General features: G+C 37.9%; 1 protein-coding gene across 1 annotated transcript; it reads right to left on the bottom strand.

The window, feature by feature from the left end:
• Nucleotides 1–347: 347 nt before the first annotated feature.
• LOC310929543 (green-sensitive opsin-like) lies at nt 348–5589 on the bottom strand (the record flags this gene model as incomplete). Its single annotated transcript, XM_083892333.1, has 5 exons — nt 348–446; nt 1730–1969; nt 3667–3832; nt 4935–5103; nt 5226–5589. The coding sequence occupies 5 exons, from the start codon at nt 5587–5589 to the stop codon at nt 348–350; spliced, it is 1038 nt and encodes a 345-aa protein (XP_083748459.1).
• Between the last annotated feature and the right edge of the window lie 17279 nt (nt 5590–22868).

Here is a 22868-nt window from a genome sequence, read left to right as displayed (position 1 = left end):
ACAGAAACAACATCAGTTCTTTTCATGCGTGCATTTAATACATAATTTCTACACTTTTTTTCACTTTTCATTTATAAATATGTACAAAATGTAGTGACCCAGACAAACAAATATGACAAATATCATAACCATGCAAAGGTGATACTGTACATTCTTTTTGGGCTTTGTTCAGATGTTGAGTCCCGCACACACACACACACACACACAAAAAGAATATTCACATAAATGCTGCCATGGGTGTGTGACCTGAGATTAATCTAATTTTGTATCCATATTCTTTCCAGGTGAGTCGTCCAGACTGGAGGACACAAGGAGAGAGGGTGTCCAGAGAAGTCAAGTTTTTATTCTTAGGACACTGAGGACACTTCTGTCTTGCTGGTTGATACTGAGGTCTCATCTTCAACTAAGTTGCCCATGCCGACTGCAGAGAGCATGCAGCTACGGAACTGAGAAAAAAAAACAGAAAACAAAATAGATTATTTATTTCACAATAAGAAACCGTCATTTGGAGAACGTGATGAGATTAAATTGGATATAAACATTAAGATTTTTTGTTCTTATAAACAGTGTAATTTCACATGGCAAACCAAAAATGGTGGAAGATTATGAAATAATATGAAATTAAACATTACAAGAAACTATAACTTCATATCTGTTGGTAGGGTTAGGGTTATTATAGTTAACGAAAACGAATGAAACAAAAACTAAAATTGATCAAATATTTTTGTTAACTGAAATAAAAATAAAAACTGGAGTTTTAAATACACAACAACTAACTGAAACGTGTCTTTACAAAACTAAAACTAACTAAAATTTTCTCGACAATGTGCTTAATTTTTTCCTCTTTTTGTAAATTTATTTCACACATAATCCTTTTCGTTTAATATGAAGTGTATTTTATTTTTATTTTTTTAATAAAATAAGGAGTCGTGTATTATTGTGAGCGCTTAGGGTTAAAATGACACTTATTACTTATTATGACCTTTTTGAATCTTGCACCTGGCAACTACTCCATATTACAAAAAACTAACACTGAAACTAAAATAAAACTAAGCATTTACAAAAAACTACAAATTATAAAAACTAGCAAATGCTCTTTAAAAACTAATGAATTAAAACAAACACTAATGAAAAATCCAAATCTATTATAACCTTGGTTGGTAGGTAGGTGCCCACGTAAAGACTCTATACTGCAATAATATAATAACAAAATAATGTATTAATGTATTTACTATTTTACTAACGTGCCTTGCGTTCTTATTATTCTTGTTTTGTTGTCAATAATAACAACATCTTTTGAATTGTAAGTTTGTTCATGCTTCTCTTGCAGGTCACTTGATTCTTACCCTTCCAGTTAAACCCTGATGATCCTGACTTCAGCCATTGACTTAATAGGTAAGAGCCATTTAACACATACTGTATTTGTTATCTGCAGAGCTTTTGGTTTACTTAATTATTTATTAATTTATTTATCCCCAGATCTGCATGGTTTTTTTTGACCGTAGGAGGAAACCCAGAGAAAACCCACCCACACACACATGGGGAGAACATGCAGAAAGTCTTCTTGCTCCCACCACTTATTATTTAACGTTATTTTAAAGTTAATTAATTCAAATGTACGCATCGATCTTAACCCTTTAAACCCGAAGGTAAGCAATGTCTTTTCTGCTGTTTCACTGGCCTGGAGTGTGTTATGATGGTAGCTGCTGCAGTGCAGTAATAAACTGACCTGTTTGTTCATCAGCACATAGATAACAGGGTTGAATATGGCTGAGCTCTTTGAGAAGAAGGCAGGGATGGCCATGGCCGTGGCTGAGAAGGCAGCGCCCTTGTTGAAGAAAATCCACGCGGCGAAGCTGGCGTAGGGAGTCCAGGCCACGAGGAAGCCCAACACCATCAGGAAACACATGCGTGTCACTTCCTTCTCGGCTTTCTGAGTGGAGGCTGAGTCCTGCTGCTGAGCTGCAGCCTGACATGTGTCATTTAAACATGAGAGGAGGAAAAGATGTTAGCTAAATGTACAACACTCAACACGTTTTCTTTAATTTAGTGTTTTTATAATATTTACTTTCAGATATTTGGTTGGACAAGAACAACGTTATTGTGAGAAGGTGTCAGAGCAAATATTACTATGTTCTCGCTTCCTTTGGTTTGTTAATTCATCACTTTGTGTTTAAGTGTCTTGCAAATGGACTCGTCCACCTGTTTGAAAGCTGAGAATTGAACCCTCAACCCTCTAAAAAAATGACTCTCTACCCACTGGTCGACTAATGCAGACCTGCAGCCCATGAATCATCACTGGTAAGCAATAATCAATCTTTTTCTATGGGTTCCCGCCTCTTCTAGAGCATATTACATCATGGGGTGATGTGGCTGGGATATCATTTTAAATATATTAATATTATATTAAATATATTTTTCAATTTACACTTTAGAATTTTGACATCATTTTTTTTTTATCCTGGGTAAAAATTCTGTTGTGCGATGTCTGATACTCGATGTTTTGCATGGGATTCATCTATATTGTTGGGCAGTGGTGTACAGTGGTCTACAGTAGTGTGGTCTACAGTAGTGTGGTCTACAGTAGTGTGGTCTACAGTAGTGTGGTCTACAGTCACTGCCAGTAATCTTGTGCTTTTCGCTCTAAAGTGTCTGTAGATTCGGGAACAGACTGTTTGAAAACACTCAAAAAGTGTTGCTTGGTTTCTTCCTTCCTTTTTATTTCATTTCCCGTCGCTTCTATGTTTATAACTGTGATGCATTAGTGTGCATGGAGAGAAAAGTGCAACGGTTGAGGTGCACACCACTTTTCCCCAGTTCCCCAGAGTGTGTGTGTGTGTGTGTGTGTGTGTGGTCACATAAAAAAACACACACACTCAAAGTGAAAATGAGTTCAATTTCTGTCAATATATGGAGTTGATACTTCATCAATGCACTTTTTTTTAAGTGGTTTTATGAAAATACTGGCCCTTTTGTAGTAGGTATACACCATATACCTTCGTATCCCATAGACCACATGTGTCAACCTCAAGGCCCGGGGGCTAGATGTGGCCCGCCATGTCATTTTATGTGGCCCGCGAGTGATTAATTGGTCTTAATAATCTGTGTTAAAATAGGTCTATGCTGCTTTAAGGCGTGCGTTGACCATAAACTACATTTCCCACAATGCATGGCGATTGCTTTACCCACAAAGTGACGGCACCGCCACTAGATCGGAGTAATAAGTAATAAATACAGAAAGTTATTTAGCAATATGTTACAGAGTAGTTACCCTTATTTTACAATATATTTGGTTACATTTAGTTACATTTATTCTGTATAACAGTTACATCTGACCCTTTGAGGGTAACCATTATGCTGATGTAGCCCTCAGTGAAAATGACTTTGACACCCCTGCCATAGACCACACCACTGTTGTTGGGTCATTTCACTGTGTATGTTCAGAAACATCTTTATATATCTCTTTGTCTTTATATGTCTGTTATACATGTTTTTTCTTGATTCTCTGATTCAAGGGAGGTGTTTTTACTAAATGCTGAAAGATTTGACTGGAAACTTTTAGCATTAAAACGATGAATATGCAGATTCCTCATTTCTCATTTTCATCGTAATTAAAAAGTAAACTACATTAATAACAACTAGTACAGGTGATAAAGTGACACTCACAGCTTTGACTGTCAGCACGAGGCTCCCGTATGTGAAAAAGATGGTTCCAACAGGGACACAGAAGTGACAGCTGAACAAGTACATGACGTACGACTCGTTGTTGAAGCCGGGGGCCAAAGTGTAGTAGTCTGGTCCACAGGAGCACTGTAGACCCTCGGGGATATATCTGTGTGAGGTCAGAGAGGCACAGCAGCAGAGAATGTTCAATAAAGGACAATGATTGAGCTGTGGGAAGTTATTACTCTAACGATAATAAATGTTCCACTATCGTACATTTCAGATAAAAGGAAAGCTTTCGTCTTCATTTTGCTCTGTTCATCTTCAGCTCTTCAGAGGCATTTGGTCTGTTCTCTTGAACTGTTTATCTGAGTAAAAGCTTTAAGTGTCAGATTTCATTTTTGATTTGTCACAGCAGTAAAAGCTCCAAATGCCATTTCTTTGCAAGTGGGATCTTTTGGAAACCAGTGGATGAGAAGGAACCAAATCTCACCTCTATTTTCAAACTAAAATTCCACTTGCATGGTGTTCAAAATCATTTTAAAGGTACACTCTTACAAACAAGGTTCCAAAAGGGTCTGAGGTTCTACCTGGAACCATTTGCTTCTGAAAAACCTTACATTAATGGTTCCAGTAAGAACCATTTTGATCCAGAGAACCCTTTCAAACCCCTTTCTTGAGTAAAGGGTTTTAAAAGGGTTCTTGGTGGAACCTTTATAAAAAAGATTCTACCTGGAACCAAAAAGGGTTATCCTACACTCTTATAAATAAAAGTGCTAAGTAGAACCATACAAGGTTCTTTGGCTTGTCCTCATAGGAGAACCCTTTTTGGCTCCAGGTAGAACCTTTTTGAAATCTTTGTTGAAAAACCCTGTCTTCGGTAAAGGGTTTTTCAGAAGCAAATGGTTCCAGGTAGAACTTCAGTCCTAGTAGAAGGACCTTGTAGAAGAACCCTTTTGGAACACTTATTTCTAAGAGTGTATGAGGACAAGCTGAAGAACCTTATAGGGTTCTACTTAGCCTCTTTATTTCTAAGAGTGTATAACACAGTGCATCTCCAATAATTCTGATTGGTAACACTAATGGTTCCAGTAAGAACCATGTTGATACAGAGAACCCTTTAAAACCCCCTTTCCTGGATAAAGGTGTCGCTGTCGCCCACTAAAAAGTTACATATAGTTGCTTTAAACAGTTGCAATTGTGATACAATTGTGTTGAAATGTGAGCGCTGCTCTTTAGAAAGCATTTCTTTCTTTTCTTTTTTGTTTTACCTGGACCAGCCCACCAGTGGAGGGGTGGCACACGCGAGAGCCATGATCCAGGTGAAACCAACTCCCACTGCTGCGTGAGTCCCACTGAACTTGAAGCTTCCCATGGGTTTGCAGACGACGATGTATCGCTCCACGGCCAAGACGACCAGAGACCAGAGGGAAACCTGACCTGTAGAGGGAGAAAGGATCAGATCTGAGAAGATGTTCACTTATACTTGGCAGTGAGGTATGAGGTCTATATGAACCTATGAATCTATGAACGTTCTACGTGACTGTTATCACGCAGCATACCTCCCACCGTGGCCATAAATCCCTCGATGGCACAGCCCATCGGTCCAAATATAAAATAGCCATAAATAGAAGTTATGAACGTCATGGTGAAGCCAAAGATGACCATGATGAGTCCGGCCACGGCCAGGTTGACGAGGATGAAGTTGAGAGGCTGTCGTAGCTTCTTGTTCTGGGCCGTGACCAAGAGCGTGAGGCCGTTGATGGGTAAGCCGGTGCAGATCAGGAAGAACATGTAGAAAGCCATAAGTTTGAACAAAATGGGCTCCCCGAGGTAGAACTGTGGGTATTCGTAAGGACTCCTCACGAGCCCCGTCCTGTTGTTCATGGGGATGTAGAAGTTCTTGCCCTCTGTGCCGTTCTCCATCTTCTCTCAAACGAAAAAGTGACAGACGAGTGCGGTGGCGTTTGTTTGTATGCGAAATGCGGCGTCGAACCTCTCTGCATGCGATGGATGCGAGGTGGAAGAGTTAGCTTTATACCATTCAAAGAGTAGATTATGCGGGGATTGAGAATTGGGAGGTCTTTTTCTTAAGCCTCTTTATTTCATCCTAACACCAGATAATCGTTAGAGTATTGTCACTACATCGTGTGTGTCGTTTAAAAAGGATGTTCCCTTTTTTTTCCCCTTTCATTAAAGTCGAGTCGGCACAGTTTGGATATAAGGACTATACAAAAAGTATTTTTTCATAAAAATTTCACCCATTGGCCTAAAGACAAATGAGATAAATAAACAAATAAGGTCTATAGGAATATTCACAACGCAGATGAAGTCTGCAGGCGACATGTACTTCAAGTTATTGATGCACTTTACATACTGTCTTTCCTTCTATTTATTATTAATCTATTTCAGTATAACATCAGTGGCGTGCAGTTACATCCCTGTGTCAGAGCGCTGTGTCTGCTATAGATAGATAGATAGATAGATAGATAGATAGATAGATAGATAGATAGATAGATAGATAGATAGATAGATAGATAGATAGATAGATAGATAGATAGATAGATAGATAGATAAATTCTAGCTTGGTAGCTCGCAAGCTAACTAGATAGATAGATAGATAGATAGATAGATAGATAGATAGATAGATAGATAGATAGATAGATAGATAGATAGATAGATAGATAGATAGATTTCATCTTTAAATAATTGATAATTACATCTTTTTAAAAATGAGTGAACCCAGCACAATCATTTGTTTCTCTTCTTGTGAAGCTTAATCTTAATTTCTCATGAGAACTGGAACATTAAACATTGAGTAATGTCAAACATTCCTGGTTCTTTCTCATCTTTTCACATATTTTGGTCGTCACAAGGACCCATAAAATCAACGTACGGTAGAATGCTTCTGCAAAAAAATAATAATAATGATGATTAGTTGCAGTAATGTACATATATTTGTTTTAATAAATTATATACATTTTATATGGAAGAATTGTAGGGCCATATATAAGAAGAGTTTTGGAAGAAAGAAAAAAAAAAAACATTTAGATAGTGAAAAAAAAAGTCTTCCACTGATGAGTTCCCTTAAGTAGATAAAAGGTCTTTCATATCCATTATGCATACCTGTGTTTTCATACCTAACTCTAACAACACTGATATAATTAACAAAGTGTAGGTCGTGTACATTTGAAGTTTCACATGTTGTCATTTCCTTGGGTCTACTCAGGTTAATTCATTTATTGTGCCGTCAGATATTGTGTCGCTCCCAGTAGATAATTGGGATTATGTCCTAATTTAATTAAGACATAATTAATTACCTCGTTATTATTATTGGCTTGCAAATGATATCAGCTGCTGCAATTGAACAGACTCAGACGTTCCTGTTTTAATCAATGGCTTTTCTCCCCGTTCCATACAGGGCTGTTCCAGATTATTAGGAGGGTGTTAAAGTGCTGCCAAGATAAAATATGTCAACTCATAATGTATCTGTCACAATGGGTCAAAGGTCACAACATTAGCGCTTATATCATCAGAGATTCAAAAGTAAATTATGAAATTAATTATTGAAAATAATATATATATATATATATATATATAAAAGGATTTCTACATGTTGACAGTTAATGTTTATTGATAGCAAATTTGGAAATGATTGGACATGTGTTCTTTTACACAGTGGCTCAGGGATTAGATAAATTCACTGGATTACAAACATCTCGTGAACGAGCAGTTTTATATAGTGACCAATGATGTCAGAGAGAGATAGTGGGGACCCCTTCTGTCAAAATTTGATTCAGATTTGATTGATGACACATTAACCCCGCCCCTTTTTGATTCGCCCCCCCCCCCCCCAGCTGTTTTCCACTCAGCCCCCGCCACCACCTGTTACTCAGCCCCTCCCTCCCCTAAGCAGCTGTGACATCACCCCATGCTCACTCACTGTAGCCCCCACCTAATCTAAAACTTTATGTCCAAATATGGTGGATGACACCGTTGAACCCGTTCACCCGGCCCCTCTCTGCTCCCCCCGCCCCTACCCACTAACCACGTGCTATACCACGTGCTAGAACGAGAAGTCTGATGCTTAAATAGGGCTGCATTTTGGAGTTGGGAAGTGAAGAGACGATCACAAAAACAAAACAAAAAAAAACATGGATCAAAATGTTTTGTATACTCCAGCCCGCATCAGCGAGACACCTATTAGCATTAGCCATGCGGACGGTATCACAAAGGCCCCAAAGAAGCACATTGACGCTGGAAGCCTACGGACAATCTGGCGTCTGGGGCTATGACTTCAAGCCGACCGGGAACGGACATGGTGTTAGGGAGAACCATGACTGAAGTGTCCCGCTCTCTGGAGGGACAGACGTGCAGTGAGACAGTGACTCCAAAGAGTATGTATTGAATGTCATGATCCAGATGTCGCTATCAATCAAAAAAAGAAGGGCCCCCCTCCTTCCAGCCATCATGTGAAGAAACAACTGCGAAAACCCCAAGAAAAACACATAATTATATTAGTGTCTGTAGCCCCACTCACTACTGATCACTCGGCAGTCAATTACAGATGAGTTGCGATCAATAATATACCAGTGGAGGTAGTCTGACACAATTTCTTTCTTTGCTGTACTTTGCTAACAGTAGACACACATCTCAGACAACCTGCTGTCTGTAACATTGTGCTGTGTCTCATGGTACATTCTCGCAGCGTGTCATCTGAAGCAGTATTCTCAATCTGAAAAACATAAAAAGGAATATAACCACTCAAGTCAATAACTGTATGTACTGTGTTACGACCGACTCAAAGGCCATAACAAAAGTGGGAGATGCACCAACAATTATGTATAAATCAAGAGTAACATGTATCAAATAAATATGCAAACACAAAACAATGAGGTATGTAAGTCAGCATCAGTGGCGCATGGAGGTGTATGAATGTGATGAAGCATGTGTGGTGCATGTTGTCAGTGTAGAACTAAAGAAACAACAAAGCAAACAAAAGCTCATGCTGCTGGTGCAGTCGAGGAGTTGAAGTCAGAGCTTGAACTGAATGGCTGCTTGCATGAGGAGGTGGAGCTAAGTAAACTGGGAGGCCTGGCCAGATGCCCCCCAGTTACCAATCAGTTCAGCCTGAGACCTGCAAGTAGAGGAGCAGAGCAGCAGTATCCCAGTAACAGGCTTTGGGCCTTCACAACCGTATCTACTTGTCTGTTTTTTATTATTCCAATTACAGTCAAACGTTAGGACAGTTTCTCATTTAAGTTTATGGTAAAATGTCCAAACTTTTTTGATTGTTACCGTAAATAGCATAGTGTAATCTTGCATTATTACCAAACAATAAATTAAGCTAATTCTATGTAAATGATTAAGGAAGGAAAATGTGTTTCAAAACACTGCAGAGACTATGTAGTACTCTGTACCACACTGCAGCCTTATGCTATTCTCACCTCTTGCAAATCTTTCACCATTTCTTCATCAACTATTGCTTTGAATGAATGAAGATAATGTACAAGGTCTTCTGACAGGAAATGGGGTCCTGGACATCCATGCACAATTGACACCACAATCATCTTTTTCGTGCCAGGTAGTACTCATCCTCTCTAACAGCTATGAATGAAGTCATATTGCAAAATCAAAACATATACTGTATTATATACACTATAATGTATTAAGATGAAACTCTTCAAAAAACTTCAAGTTTTTGAAGAATAGTTTAGTTATAGCAACAAAGTATATGTCATGTGATATATATGGTTATTGATCATTAACCATTAGTATAACACACATCTAACCATATGCATACCATTTGCATACAGGGCTGTGTATTTACTGATGGAAAATTCATTTGCACGTTAAAACATCATAACAATTTTTTTCTTTTCTGTGTAATCAACAAATTAAAATGAACTTAGTCACCATCATTTTTTATTTACCTATATCAAGTAGTCCTGACTGGATTTGTTTCATGTGGCTCCAGATCTTCACTATCAGATATTACTATCTGAAAAAACAAATTAAAATGTCTAACTCAACATTAAGAGCAAGAAACATGACTGAAAACAGGCTATCACAGTCTGCCTTAATACCTGTCCAGGTTGAACTGTGCTTGAATTCCCAGGAGCATCTCCACACAATACAATTGATTACAATGATTACCTTTATGTATATATGGAGTTTTGAGAAACATTTAGAGATAGGGGAAGATTTATAAATAAGAGAATATTTGGTTATAAATCACATTACATGTATGATATTTTCTACTTCATGTTCATCAGAGCAAATGCTCTCAGCTAATCACATCACACACAACGTAAAGATACATTACTTATTTTGTAAAAATTAGTACTTGCATCTTCAGGTTTGCATTTGGGTGTACTTTGGTTTTGTGGTTCAAACACCTGAGAGGAAAACCATTCAATTATCAACAACAATTTTAACCAGCTTCCATCATTGTTCCCTTACCACATACAGCATATATCAACGATGAAAGATGGTGAGTATTTCTGTAATGTTAACTTACAAGTAATCAAAACAAACCTTGGTTCTTCTAAAATACTCACCAGAACATGGATTTAATGCTTTAATGCTCAAATATATATGCAATGAATAAATAAATAAAAAGTTCCATTCACTGTGGTAAAAGCAAAAAAATCCAACACATTATAAATATTACGTATGCTAGAGTAGATTATGTAAATATATAAAAAATATTGAATTATGAACTCCACAAACCTCCTTTAAAGTGTGTTTCCGTCATACATGTCCTTGTTAAATGTTGTCATTTTCTGGACAGCGTGTTTCAGCAGATCAGGTGCTGCTACTTCTGGGTCTGTAAATAATGGGAGTGTTTTCCCTCTTACAGGTTTTAACTCAGTTCCATGTGGCAGTGGCACCATCAATCCTATGTTTATATAGTAAAACAACAGAAAGGTGTTATTATTCTCACACACATATAGCATTGCAAAACGGCCAAGGCAACTTACATGGGTGTTTATGTCTTTCTTTCGGACCACAGTTAAAAGACTGTCGTTCTTTTGGACTTGGTGCTTCTGTACTCCATGAACTACTTATATGATGGGCATGGTCGTTCTGCTGGAATGAACAGAGTTCAGGTAGAAAGTTAGCAGTAGCAGCAGCTCAAACAATCACCAATAACACGGAGTGCATATTAACGAAACACACTGCCATTCTGTTATGGCTGGAATTAGATTGACTGTGTAGCGAAATAGACTGAAACGGTAACTGCACCTTTATTCACTGCACGTCTGACAATGGCTCCAGATAGCTAGCGCTAGGTTACACTTACTTTGTTTAGCATTTTCCGGCTGTTTAGATGTCCCCTGTGCGCTTGGTCCTTCTGTCTGGTTCGTGTCCTTTTTTTTTTTTTTTAAACTCCAGAGACCGTCCACACGAAATGCAAAACCTCGGTAACAGACTCAAATGGTTTCCACAAAAACGGGTAGAACATCATGAACCTCCATACAAACCACACAACACTACTCACTCGGTACAGTTTTTTTCGGTACATTCCCTTTTCCGTTAGGATTTTGTCTTTGTAAAAGTGTTTCAGAGTTTGTACATTTGTTTCAGAGTTTGTAAAATTGATTCAGTTTGTAAAAGTGTTTCAGAGTTTGTACATTTGTTTCAGCATTTTTGTAAAAGTGTTTCATAGTTTGTTAATTTGTTTCAGAGTTTGTAAAAGTGTTTCAGTCTGTAAAAATGTTTCAGCATTTGTAAATTTTAGGAATTCCTTACTGCAAATGAATGATTTGTCTCCACACGTTAAATTTATCAGACCATTCAACATCTTTGACTCTTACCATATTCTGGCTGTTTTTGCAGCTCTACTCCATAAAAGGTCCCCTCTAATATATCTTGTCTATTTTTTTTTACTAAAACCCCCGTTTCTCTTAAAATGCATGGAGCAGCTTTTGTGAAGAGTGTAACCAACTCTGTTTTCAGTGCCCATGTGCTGAATCAGAATCTGTGTGACAAAATACAGGTATTTTCAAACCCCCCTCCTCTTTTAGCTTTTGTATACCCCCATATCCTCCTGCATTTTTCAGGTGATAGTATATTTTTCATTTTCCCCCACCATCGCTTTTGTTATAAGAATGAACGTGTTTAGTGAGTTGTTATATCTGACACATTAAACAGTTTTTTTTTTGTTTTTGATTTTGAACTCAAAACAAGAATTAGGATTTTATAAAAGTAGTAATGCAGATACTGCATTACATTTTTAACATTTGGCTTTCTGTTTAACATCGAAACACATAAATCTGTACTAAAGGTACAGAAGCATGCTACATGACCCCTGTGAAATTCATCATTGTTTGGAGGAAAACAGTTTAAATCATCAACGAAAATAGATTTTACATGCGTCAAGTACCAAACGCCTCATGGTTGTCTGTCACGGTCTGTTTGTCTTTCTAATTTGAGAAAACATCTTGTAACATCTATGCCATGTACAGCCTAATCAACAGCAACACGCACCAAAAACATCAACTTATACATAGTGTACTTCGTCTTTACCTAGATTTATTGTTTAAGGTTGTTTTTCACTCCAAATCTTAGGACATTCTTGAACTCAATGCATGAACGACACTGGTCTTTGTTCAGGTTTTACCACTTTTTCTGGGAATAAGAATGTGCTTAACCGCCACACACACACACACACACTGCCCTGTTTGGGTAGCAAATCACCATTGACAACTGTGCTAGTGTTTGTAACTGTTTATCACCAGTGATTTCTCTACACAGCATTACCACATCAAATAGTAGGCTATCAGTCAAGTTATTGGGCAGATTATTTTTTTTATTGTCGAGATACACAAAGTCTACCAACATTACCTTATCTTTTTTCATGCATAAGCATGCATAGGTATTCGAGTGTCCTGAATTGCTTGAAGTGACGGCTAAGGTAGCGACTTCTTCGATCAGGTCATTGCGATTGATTTTCCCCAGCAGGCCCGTCAAGGCTTCCTTGGCTTCATCTTTGTAGTGTGCTGAGATGGCGTCTGCTAGTTTCAGTTTATCCGTCGTATCAATGTCAGCATTAGGAATGGCTCCTTGACCATGCGTAATCTGCATGTACAACTTGAGGAACTCAAGCTCGATGCTGGAGAGACGCTCCAATATCTGAAGTATGTGCTTAGGCTGTAGGCCATTGTCGGTGGAGACTGGGGTGGTTTGTTGTTGTTGTTGTTGTTTAGTTCCTGGGGTCTTGTAATTGTCCCAGGTTTCCATTAACATATTACTGGTAGCGTTTCCTTTCCTCCAAGCCTTGTCAATCAAGAATCGAGCCTTTTCAGCTGTGTGTACTAGACCACGTATCGCCTCCATCTCATTATATGTTAGCATGCCATGTTGGAAGAGAACGTCGCTAACATAGTTCAGTTTTGCCGGGGTGTTCAAGTCATTGTATATGTAGTTGAATCTTCTCTGGCGTAGAGTCTCCATGCTAGGGTAGTCAGATCGGTATTGGCAAGACATGTGCTCCTGAATGCTAGCCTTTTATGCTAACCTTTTATTTGTCTCCTCCTCTCAAGGGGGTGGTGTCTCTATTGACCCATCTCAATACATTGATTGGTTTATGTAATTTAAAGTCGCTTTAGGTTATCTGTGAATAAATGTATTTAGTCTCTACAAACGTTACCAGGAGATACTATACTCCGTAAAAAAAAATATATTTTTTTAAAAAAAACTTTCCAAACATGTACAAATAGTCAAACACCGTTCATCTGAAACACTATTTGAGGGCCACATTAGTCTCTAAAGAGACTAAGAGATCAGTAGATACAGAACTTTCCAATCATGTACAAATAGTCAAACACTGTTTATCTGAAACATTTGAATGTGAATTCCCAAGGGGCTTGTGTTTTCCTGTTTTAAAACAAATACTTTATTCACAAAAACCTACATTTCTCTCCATTTAAATAGTTTGAATTTGATGTGGTAATGCTGTGTAGAGAAATCACTGGTGATAAACAGTTACAAACACTAGCACAGTTGTCAATGGTGATTTGCTACCCAAACAGGGCAGTGTGTGTGTGTGTGTGTGGCGGTTAAGCACATTCTTATTCCCAGAAAAAGTGGTAAAACCTGAACAAAGACCAGTGTCGTTCATGCATTGAGTTCAAGAATGTCCTAAGATTTGGAGTGAAAAACAACCTTAAACAATAAATCTAGGTAAAGACGAAGTACACTATGTATAAGTTGATGTTTTTGGTGCGTGTTGCTGTTGATTAGGCTGTACATGGCATAGATGTTACAAGATGTTTTCTCAAATTAGAAAGACAAACAGACCGTGACAGACAACCATGAGGCGTTTGGTACTTGACGCATGTAAAATCTATTTTCGTTGATGATTTAAACTGTTTTCCTCCAAACAATGATGAATTTCACAGGGGTCATGTAGCATGCTTCTGTACCTTTAGTACAGATTTATGTGTTTCGATGTTAAACAGAAAGCCAAATGTTAAAAATGTAATGCAGTATCTGCATTACTACTTTTATAAAATCCTAATTCTTGTTTTGAGTTCAAAATCAAAAACAAAAAAAAAACTGTTTAATGTGTCAGATATAACAACTCACTAAACACGTTCATTCTTATAACAAAAGCGATGGTGGGGGAAAATGAAAAATATACTATCACCTGAAAAATGCAGGAGGATATGGGGGTATACAAAAGCTAAAAGAGGAGGGGGGTTTGAAAATACCTGTATTTTGTCACACAGATTCTGATTCAGCACATGGGCACTGAAAACAGAGTTGGTTACACTCTTCACAAAAGCTGCTCCATGCATTTTAAGAGAAACGGGGGTTTTAGTAAAAAAAAATAGACAAGATATATTAGAGGGGACCTTTTATGGAGTAGAGCTGCAAAAACAGCCAGAATATGGTAAGAGTCAAAGATGTTGAATGGTCTGATAAATTTAACGTGTGGAGACAAATCATTCATTTGCAGTAAGGAATTCCTAAAATTTACAAATGCTGAAACATTTTTACAGACTGAAACACTTTTACAAACTCTGAAACAAATTAACAAACTATGAAACACTTTTACAAAAATGCTGAAACAAATGTACAAACTCTGAAACACTTTTACAAACTGAATCAATTTTACAAACTCTGAAACAAATGTACAAACTCTGAAACACTTTTACAAAGACAAAATCCTAACGGAAAAGGGAATGTACCGAAAAAAACTGTACCGAGTGAGTAGTGTTGTGTGGTTTGTATGGAGGTTCATGATGTTCTACCCGTTTTTGTGGAAACCATTTGAGTCTGTTACCGAGGTTTTGCATTTCGTGTGGACGGTCTCTGGAGTTTAAAAAAAAAAAAAAAGGACACGAACCAGACAGAAGGACCAAGCGCACAGGGGACATCTAAACAGCCGGAAAATGCTAAACAAAGTAAGTGTAACCTAGCGCTAGCTATCTGGAGCCATTGTCAGACGTGCAGTGAATAAAGGTGCAGTTACCGTTTCAGTCTATTTCGCTACACAGTCAATCTAATTCCAGCCATAACAGAATGGCAGTGTGTTTCGTTAATATGCACTCCGTGTTATTGGTGATTGTTTGAGCTGCTGCTACTGCTAACTTTCTACCTGAACTCTGTTCATTCCAGCAGAACGACCATGCCCATCATATAAGTAGTTCATGGAGTACAGAAGCACCAAGTCCAAAAGAACGACAGTCTTTTAACTGTGGTCCGAAAGAAAGACATAAACACCCATGTAAGTTGCCTTGGCCGTTTTGCAATGCTATATGTGTGTGAGAATAATAACACCTTTCTGTTGTTTTACTATATAAACATAGGATTGATGGTGCCACTGCCACATGGAACTGAGTTAAAACCTGTAAGAGGGAAAACACTCCCATTATTTACAGACCCAGAAGTAGCAGCACCTGATCTGCTGAAACACGCTGTCCAGAAAATGACAACATTTAACAAGGACATGTATGACGGAAACACACTTTAAAGGAGGTTTGTGGAGTTCATAATTCAATATTTTTTATATATTTACATAATCTACTCTAGCATACGTAATATTTATAATGTGTTGGATTTTTTTGCTTTTACCACAGTGAATGGAACTTTTTATTTATTTATTCATTGCATATATATTTGAGCATTAAAGCATTAAATCCATGTTCTGGTGAGTATTTTAGAAGAACCAAGGTTTGTTTTGATTACTTGTAAGTTAACATTACAGAAATACTCACCATCTTTCATCGTTGATATATGCTGTATGTGGTAAGGGAACAATGATGGAAGCTGGTTAAAATTGTTGTTGATAATTGAATGGTTTTCCTCTCAGGTGTTTGAACCACAAAACCAAAGTACACCCAAATGCAAACCTGAAGATGCAAGTACTAATTTTTACAAAATAAGTAATGTATCTTTACGTTGTGTGTGATGTGATTAGCTGAGAGCATTTGCTCTGATGAACATGAAGTAGAAAATATCATACATGTAATGTGATTTATAACCAAATATTCTCTTATTTATAAATCTTCCCCTATCTCTAAATGTTTCTCAAAACTCCATATATACATAAAGGTAATCATTGTAATCAATTGTATTGTGTGGAGATGCTCCTGGGAATTCAAGCACAGTTCAACCTGGACAGGTATTAAGGCAGACTGTGATAGCCTGTTTTCAGTCATGTTTCTTGCTCTTAATGTTGAGTTAGACATTTTAATTTGTTTTTTCAGATAGTAATATCTGATAGTGAAGATCTGGAGCCACATGAAACAAATCCAGTCAGGACTACTTGATATAGGTAAATAAAAAATGATGCTGACTAAGTTCATTTTAATTTGTTGATTACACAGAAAAGAAAAAAATTGTTATGATGTTTTAACGTGCAAATGAATTTTCCATCAGTAAATACACAGCCCTGTATGCAAATGGTATGCATATGGTTAGATGTGTGTTATACTAATGGTTAATGATCAATAACCATATATATCACATGACATATACTTTGTTGCTATAACTAAACTATTCTTCAAAAACTTGAAGTTTTTTGAAGAGTTTCATCTTAATACATTATAGTGTATATAATACAGTATATGTTTTGATTTTGCAATATGACTTCATTCATAGCTGTTAGAGAGGATGAGTACTACCTGGCACGAAAAAGATGATTGTGGTGTCAATTGTGCATGGATGTCCAGGACCCCATTTCCTGTCAGAAGACCTTGTACATTATCTTCATTCATTCAAAGCAATAGTTGATGAAGAAATGGTGAAAGATTTGCAAGAGGTGAGAATAGCATAAGGCTGCAGTGTGGTACAGAGTACTACATAGTCTCTGCAGTGTTTTGAAACACATTTTCCTTCCTTAATCATTTACATAGAATTAGCTTAATTTATTGTTTGGTAATAATGCAAGATTACACTATGCTATTTACGGTAACAATCAAAAAAGTTTGGACATTTTACCATAAACTTAAATGAGAAACTGTCCTAACGTTTGACTGTAATTGGAATAATAAAAAACAGACAAGTAGATACGGTTGTGAAGGCCCAAAGCCTGTTACTGGGATACTGCTGCTCTGCTCCTCTACTTGCAGGTCTCAGGCTGAACTGATTGGTAACTGGGGGGCATCTGGCCAGGCCTCCCAGTTTACTTAGCTCCACCTCCTCATGCAAGCAGCCATTCAGTTCAAGCTCTGACTTCAACTCCTCGACTGCACCAGCAGCATGAGCTTTTGTTTGCTTTGTTGTTTCTTTAGTTCTACACTGACAACATGCACCACACATGCTTCATCACATTCATACACCTCCATGCGCCACTGATGCTGACTTACATACCTCATTGTTTTGTGTTTGCATATTTATTTGATACATGTTACTCTTGATTTATACATAATTGTTGGTGCATCTCCCACTTTTGTTATGGCCTTTGAGTCGGTCGTAACACAGTACATACAGTTATTGACTTGAGTGGTTATATTCCTTTTTATGTTTTTCAGATTGAGAATACTGCTTCAGATGACACGCTGCGAGAATGTACCATGAGACACAGCACAATGTTACAGACAGCAGGTTGTCTGAGATGTGTGTCTACTGTTAGCAAAGTACAGCAAAGAAAGAAATTGTGTCAGACTACCTCCACTGGTATATTATTGATCGCAACTCATCTGTAATTGACTGCCGAGTGATCAGTAGTGAGTGGGGCTACAGACACTAATATAATTATGTGTTTTTCTTGGGGTTTTCGCAGTTGTTTCTTCACATGATGGCTGGAAGGAGGGGGGCCCTTCTTTTTTTGATTGATAGCGACATCTGGATCATGACATTCAATACATACTCTTTGGAGTCACTGTCTCACTGCACGTCTGTCCCTCCAGAGAGCGGGACACTTCAGTCATGGTTCTCCCTAACACCATGTCCGTTCCCGGTCGGCTTGAAGTCATAGCCCCAGACGCCAGATTGTCCGTAGGCTTCCAGCGTCAATGTGCTTCTTTGGGGCCTTTGTGATACCGTCCGCATGGCTAATGCTAATAGGTGTCTCGCTGATGCGGGCTGGAGTATACAAAACATTTTGATCCATGTTTTTTTTTGTTTTGTTTTTGTGATCGTCTCTTCACTTCCCAACTCCAAAATGCAGCCCTATTTAAGCATCAGACTTCTCGTTCTAGCACGTGGTATAGCACGTGGTTAGTGGGTAGGGGCGGGGGGAGCAGAGAGGGGCCGGGTGAACGGGTTCAACGGTGTCATCCACCATATTTGGACATAAAGTTTTAGATTAGGTGGGGGCTACAGTGAGTGAGCATGGGGTGATGTCACAGCTGCTTAGGGGAGGGAGGGGCTGAGTAACAGGTGGTGGCGGGGGCTGAGTGGAAAACAGCTGGGGGGGGGGGGGGGCGAATCAAAAAGGGGCGGGGTTAATGTGTCATCAATCAAATCTGAATCAAATTTTGACAGAAGGGGTCCCCACTATCTCTCTGATGTCATTTCTAACTTCACAGTGACTTATATGATGTTTTATATAATGAGAGAAATTATTTTATGATAAGAATAAGCTTTATAATATTTCCCAATCATATTATTTGCTAAGACATTTTGGACAATATTAACTACATTTGTGTTGATCAGCTATACTATGACTACTGCTACTACTACTAATAATAATAATAATAATGGATTTTATTAAATAAAATGCACTTTTTATTACAAAGCAAATCTCAAAGTTTGCTGGCTGATGGCTCATACATGCAATTAACAAACAATACAGAATAAAATGCAAATTACATGTGAAGACGATCTATGCTGCTCCATGGTCTACAGGAGATGAAGATACACTTATACTGTTTGCTGTTTTTCTGTCTCTCTGCTATAAATAAAACCAGTTCACTGTATTTGTTCTGCCAGATTTACCCCTGTATCTGTTTGAATGATGCAAAAGTGATATTTACAAAATCTAGTGATAATACAGTCAGGCATGGCGATGCCGAGGGGGGAGGGGGGGGGGGGGGGGGTACAAACAGGAAGCCACCTGTCACACAGCTTTCACAATTATGCCAATTCCTACATCCTAGAGGGATTTCCACACCAAGGAGCTTGTGTTTATCTGCTTAGCAGCCAAAAATTGTCACCAGCAAGCTGTTAAAGTGGAGGGGTTTGGCCTCCTCTAATCTCCAATCCTCACAAATTGGATTCACACCTTTGTGCGTAGAGAGGAAGGTGTTGAGCAGGTTGTCTGGACGTCAGGCCGAGGTGACACCTGTCTACATCAATCCACGTCCTCTTCAAAGGTGATTAGAGCAAGAACGCACTGACGTCAGAGGTCAAAAGACCTCACAAAGGCCCAGAAGACACACATTTCAAATATTACTGTTGCTTTTATATATTCCCCGTTATATGCCAGTGATCTAGTATAATTGTTTGCTATATAATATAATAATATAAAGTAGTATGAAGTATATAGTAAAATAGTTTTTACTTTATAGTGTATTGTGTAAATCATCATCATTTTCTATATATCTATCTAATTTGCCAATTATCTATCTATCGATCTATCTATCTTATATACTATATATATACTTTTCAACAGACCTGACCAAAAAGCTTGGTAGCTCGCAAGCTAACTAGCACGCTAACTAGCACGCTAACTAGCACGCCAACTAGCACGCTAACTAGATAGATAGATAGATAGATAGATAGATAGATAGATAGATAGATAGATAGATAGATAGATAGATAGATAGATAGATAGATAGATTCCAACTTGGTAGCTCACAAGCTAACTAGCAAGATAGATAGATAGATAGATAGATAGATAGATAGATAGATAGATAGATAGATAGATAGATAGATAGATAGATAGATAGATAGATAGATAGATAGATAGATAGATAGATAGATAGATAGATAGATAGATTATAGCTTGGTAGCTCGGAAGCTAACTAGCAATATAGATAGATAGATAGATAGATAGATAGATAGATAGATAGATAGATAGATAGATAGATAGATAGATAGATAGATAGATAGATAGATAGATAGATAGATAGATAGATAGATAGATAGATAGATTCCAACCTGGTAGCTAACTAGCAAGATAGATAGATAGATAGATAGATAGATAGATAGATAGATAGATAGATAGATAGATAGATAGATAGATAGATAGATAGATAGATAGGATGTGAGAGCTGAGCTCTAAATGAGATTGAAGGCAACATTATACTTCTCCGACTGCGTATGCGTTATCCGTCTGCGTCACCACGGAGACGCCTCGAGCATTTATACTTCTGCGTCGTGGTGACGGACACTCGCTGCAATTTCCCGCCCGATCAGTAGGGGTCGCTGCGCAAGGTTGTTGTGCTTCTGGCTACAGTGAACAATGGCGTCCGAGAAAGAAAGAGAGAGAAAGACTGTTGTTGTTGAAAAAGTGGCCGTTTCTCACTTTTCTGTGTGACGGAACGCAGTTTTAAGATAATTTGAGGCGAGAAATTGGCCATTTAGAGTCTAAACATGTGCTGTGTGTGTTAAGATATGACGTATTTATAGTTCGGCAGCGGCGTTATCGGCGGGGATCAGCTCCGCCTCTGTCAGGACGCTCGGTGCTTACTGAGAGCCGGCACAGAGCAGCTTAGCTCGGCCTGTCCTGAGGACCAATCGCAGCTCTTGCCGTCTCCGTAGTCCCTTGACGGAGTGACGGACACTTAAAAAATATTCCGTGCAGACGGAGACTACGCAGAGGCTCTTCGACAGTCTCTGCGTCGACGCAGAGGACTCTGCGTAGCTACGCAGAGCACTTTACGCAGGAGTATAAATTGGGCTTGATACAGAAGCCTGAAGACACTCATGAGCCTGACGCAGGAAACAAGAGTCTCAAAGAGCTCAGATCAATAAGGAACTGAACTTGTGCCAAAAGTCACACGTAAGCAGCAGGTAATTGGAATTAAGCCTCTGCTCAACAGCGACTTAACACACTCCCGTGGAGGCGTGTCAACTGAAATAAGAAGTGTGTCAGTGTCCAACAGGGAAATAGGTTATCTGTTATTGGGTCAGGCCAGCTGACCGGAATTACGACCAGTTACAGCCAATGGAAACGATGTTCCATTTTATTTATCTATTTGTTTTACTCCAGTTTGTTGTCCTGCTTAAATCGAATAGTGAGAGGGAAATAAATCTGCAATCTGTGATTTTTCCAAATATGTTATACAGCTTTTTTCTTATTTGTAAGCCTGATAGTTGATGACTTTTCTTTCTGTTTTTTCTACTGAAATTCAAACGTTCACATCATATTCAGAGAGGGTTCGCACTTGTTGCTATTGTATTTATTAATTCAGACAACTTCACACAACATACAACAAAACTGTGTGTACATTTATCAGAAATAAGGTAGAAATGATATTGACCTTTTCTATGACAAACAAGATCTAAATATCTCTTGAATGTCCAAAAAAATCTTTTATTTGCTGTGGACAGTTTTAAAACTACAACAGATTCTTATTTGTTTTACTGGAATATGAATATTCATGTTATCACAAGAGGGGGAAATGGAAGACAAGAGGACTAAAATCACTACGATGTTCCCCCAATGAAAAACTTCAGAATGATTTGAATTTACTGAAGTGATATCAAGTATTTTGAGATTAATTTAAAATGACAAATGTTGATAAATAAAGGAGAACTTTCTCCGAGAGACCCAGCCTCAGTGATTCCCTGTGACGCCTATAAAAAGATTTCAGCTCTCTCTAATCTGCTTCCACAGCAGACCACAGAGAGGCGCCGACACTCCAGTGCTGCAGAGGATTAACATCTAATGCTCATTTAAGAAAGCAGCGATGAGATATATTATTTATTTTTTCTTCTCATGTGAGACTCGAGTGTTGACTCCACAACAAACCCCTAAATAGCTACAATTACAATATATAACATCATCATCATCATTGTTTTTGTATTATACTTGACATTGATCTCTAACCACAGTATAACACAGCCTGTATACTCGTTTCTAATTTTGGGAAACAAATGTGGAAAAACATCAACAACAACCAGTGACTTCATCGACACGAGTGTTTGCCTCTGAAGCGCCCTCTTGTGGTTCTGCTCAGCACATTTCCACTGACAGTAAAATACTCATGTTACTCATGCTCTATGTGCAACATGTACATGTCAGTATAACATACATTAGCACTGAATGATTAGTTAATAATGCATCTTTGTGTTTCATATTCCTTCAAGCTTGTTTTGTTTTGACTCTGTTTAGCATCTATTATCTATATTATATGTTTTATATATACATATATATGACATATATAATAATATAATATTATGTATATATATATATATATTTATTTATATACATATATGCATATACATATAAGATAAGCTATACAGTATATTTATTTTCTATTTTTCAATTAAGTCTCCCTGGAATATATCATATTATATAATACTATTATAATAATTATAATACTATTTGAGTACTTCTCAACAATACTCGACATTTTATTCTTTCAATAGTTTAATTTTATTTCTTGCTTGGTGGTTTTTTAGCTGTGACTTCCTGTCTATGTGTGCAATGTGTAAGCCCAGCCACAAGATGTCACTCTGTCAGTGTAGTGTGTGTGTGTGTGTGTGTAGTGTGTGTGTGTGTGTGTGTGTGTGTGTGTGTGTGTGTGTGTGTGTGTGTGTGTGTGTGTGTGTGCGTGTGTGTTTATTCCACTTCAGCATTT

Source organism: Microchirus variegatus (genome assembly GCF_963457635.1).
Source record: "Microchirus variegatus genome assembly, chromosome: 7".
NCBI classification, from domain to species: Eukaryota; Metazoa; Chordata; class Actinopteri; order Pleuronectiformes; family Soleidae; genus Microchirus; species Microchirus variegatus.
This window is presented reverse-complemented; position numbering and strand designations above follow the sequence as displayed.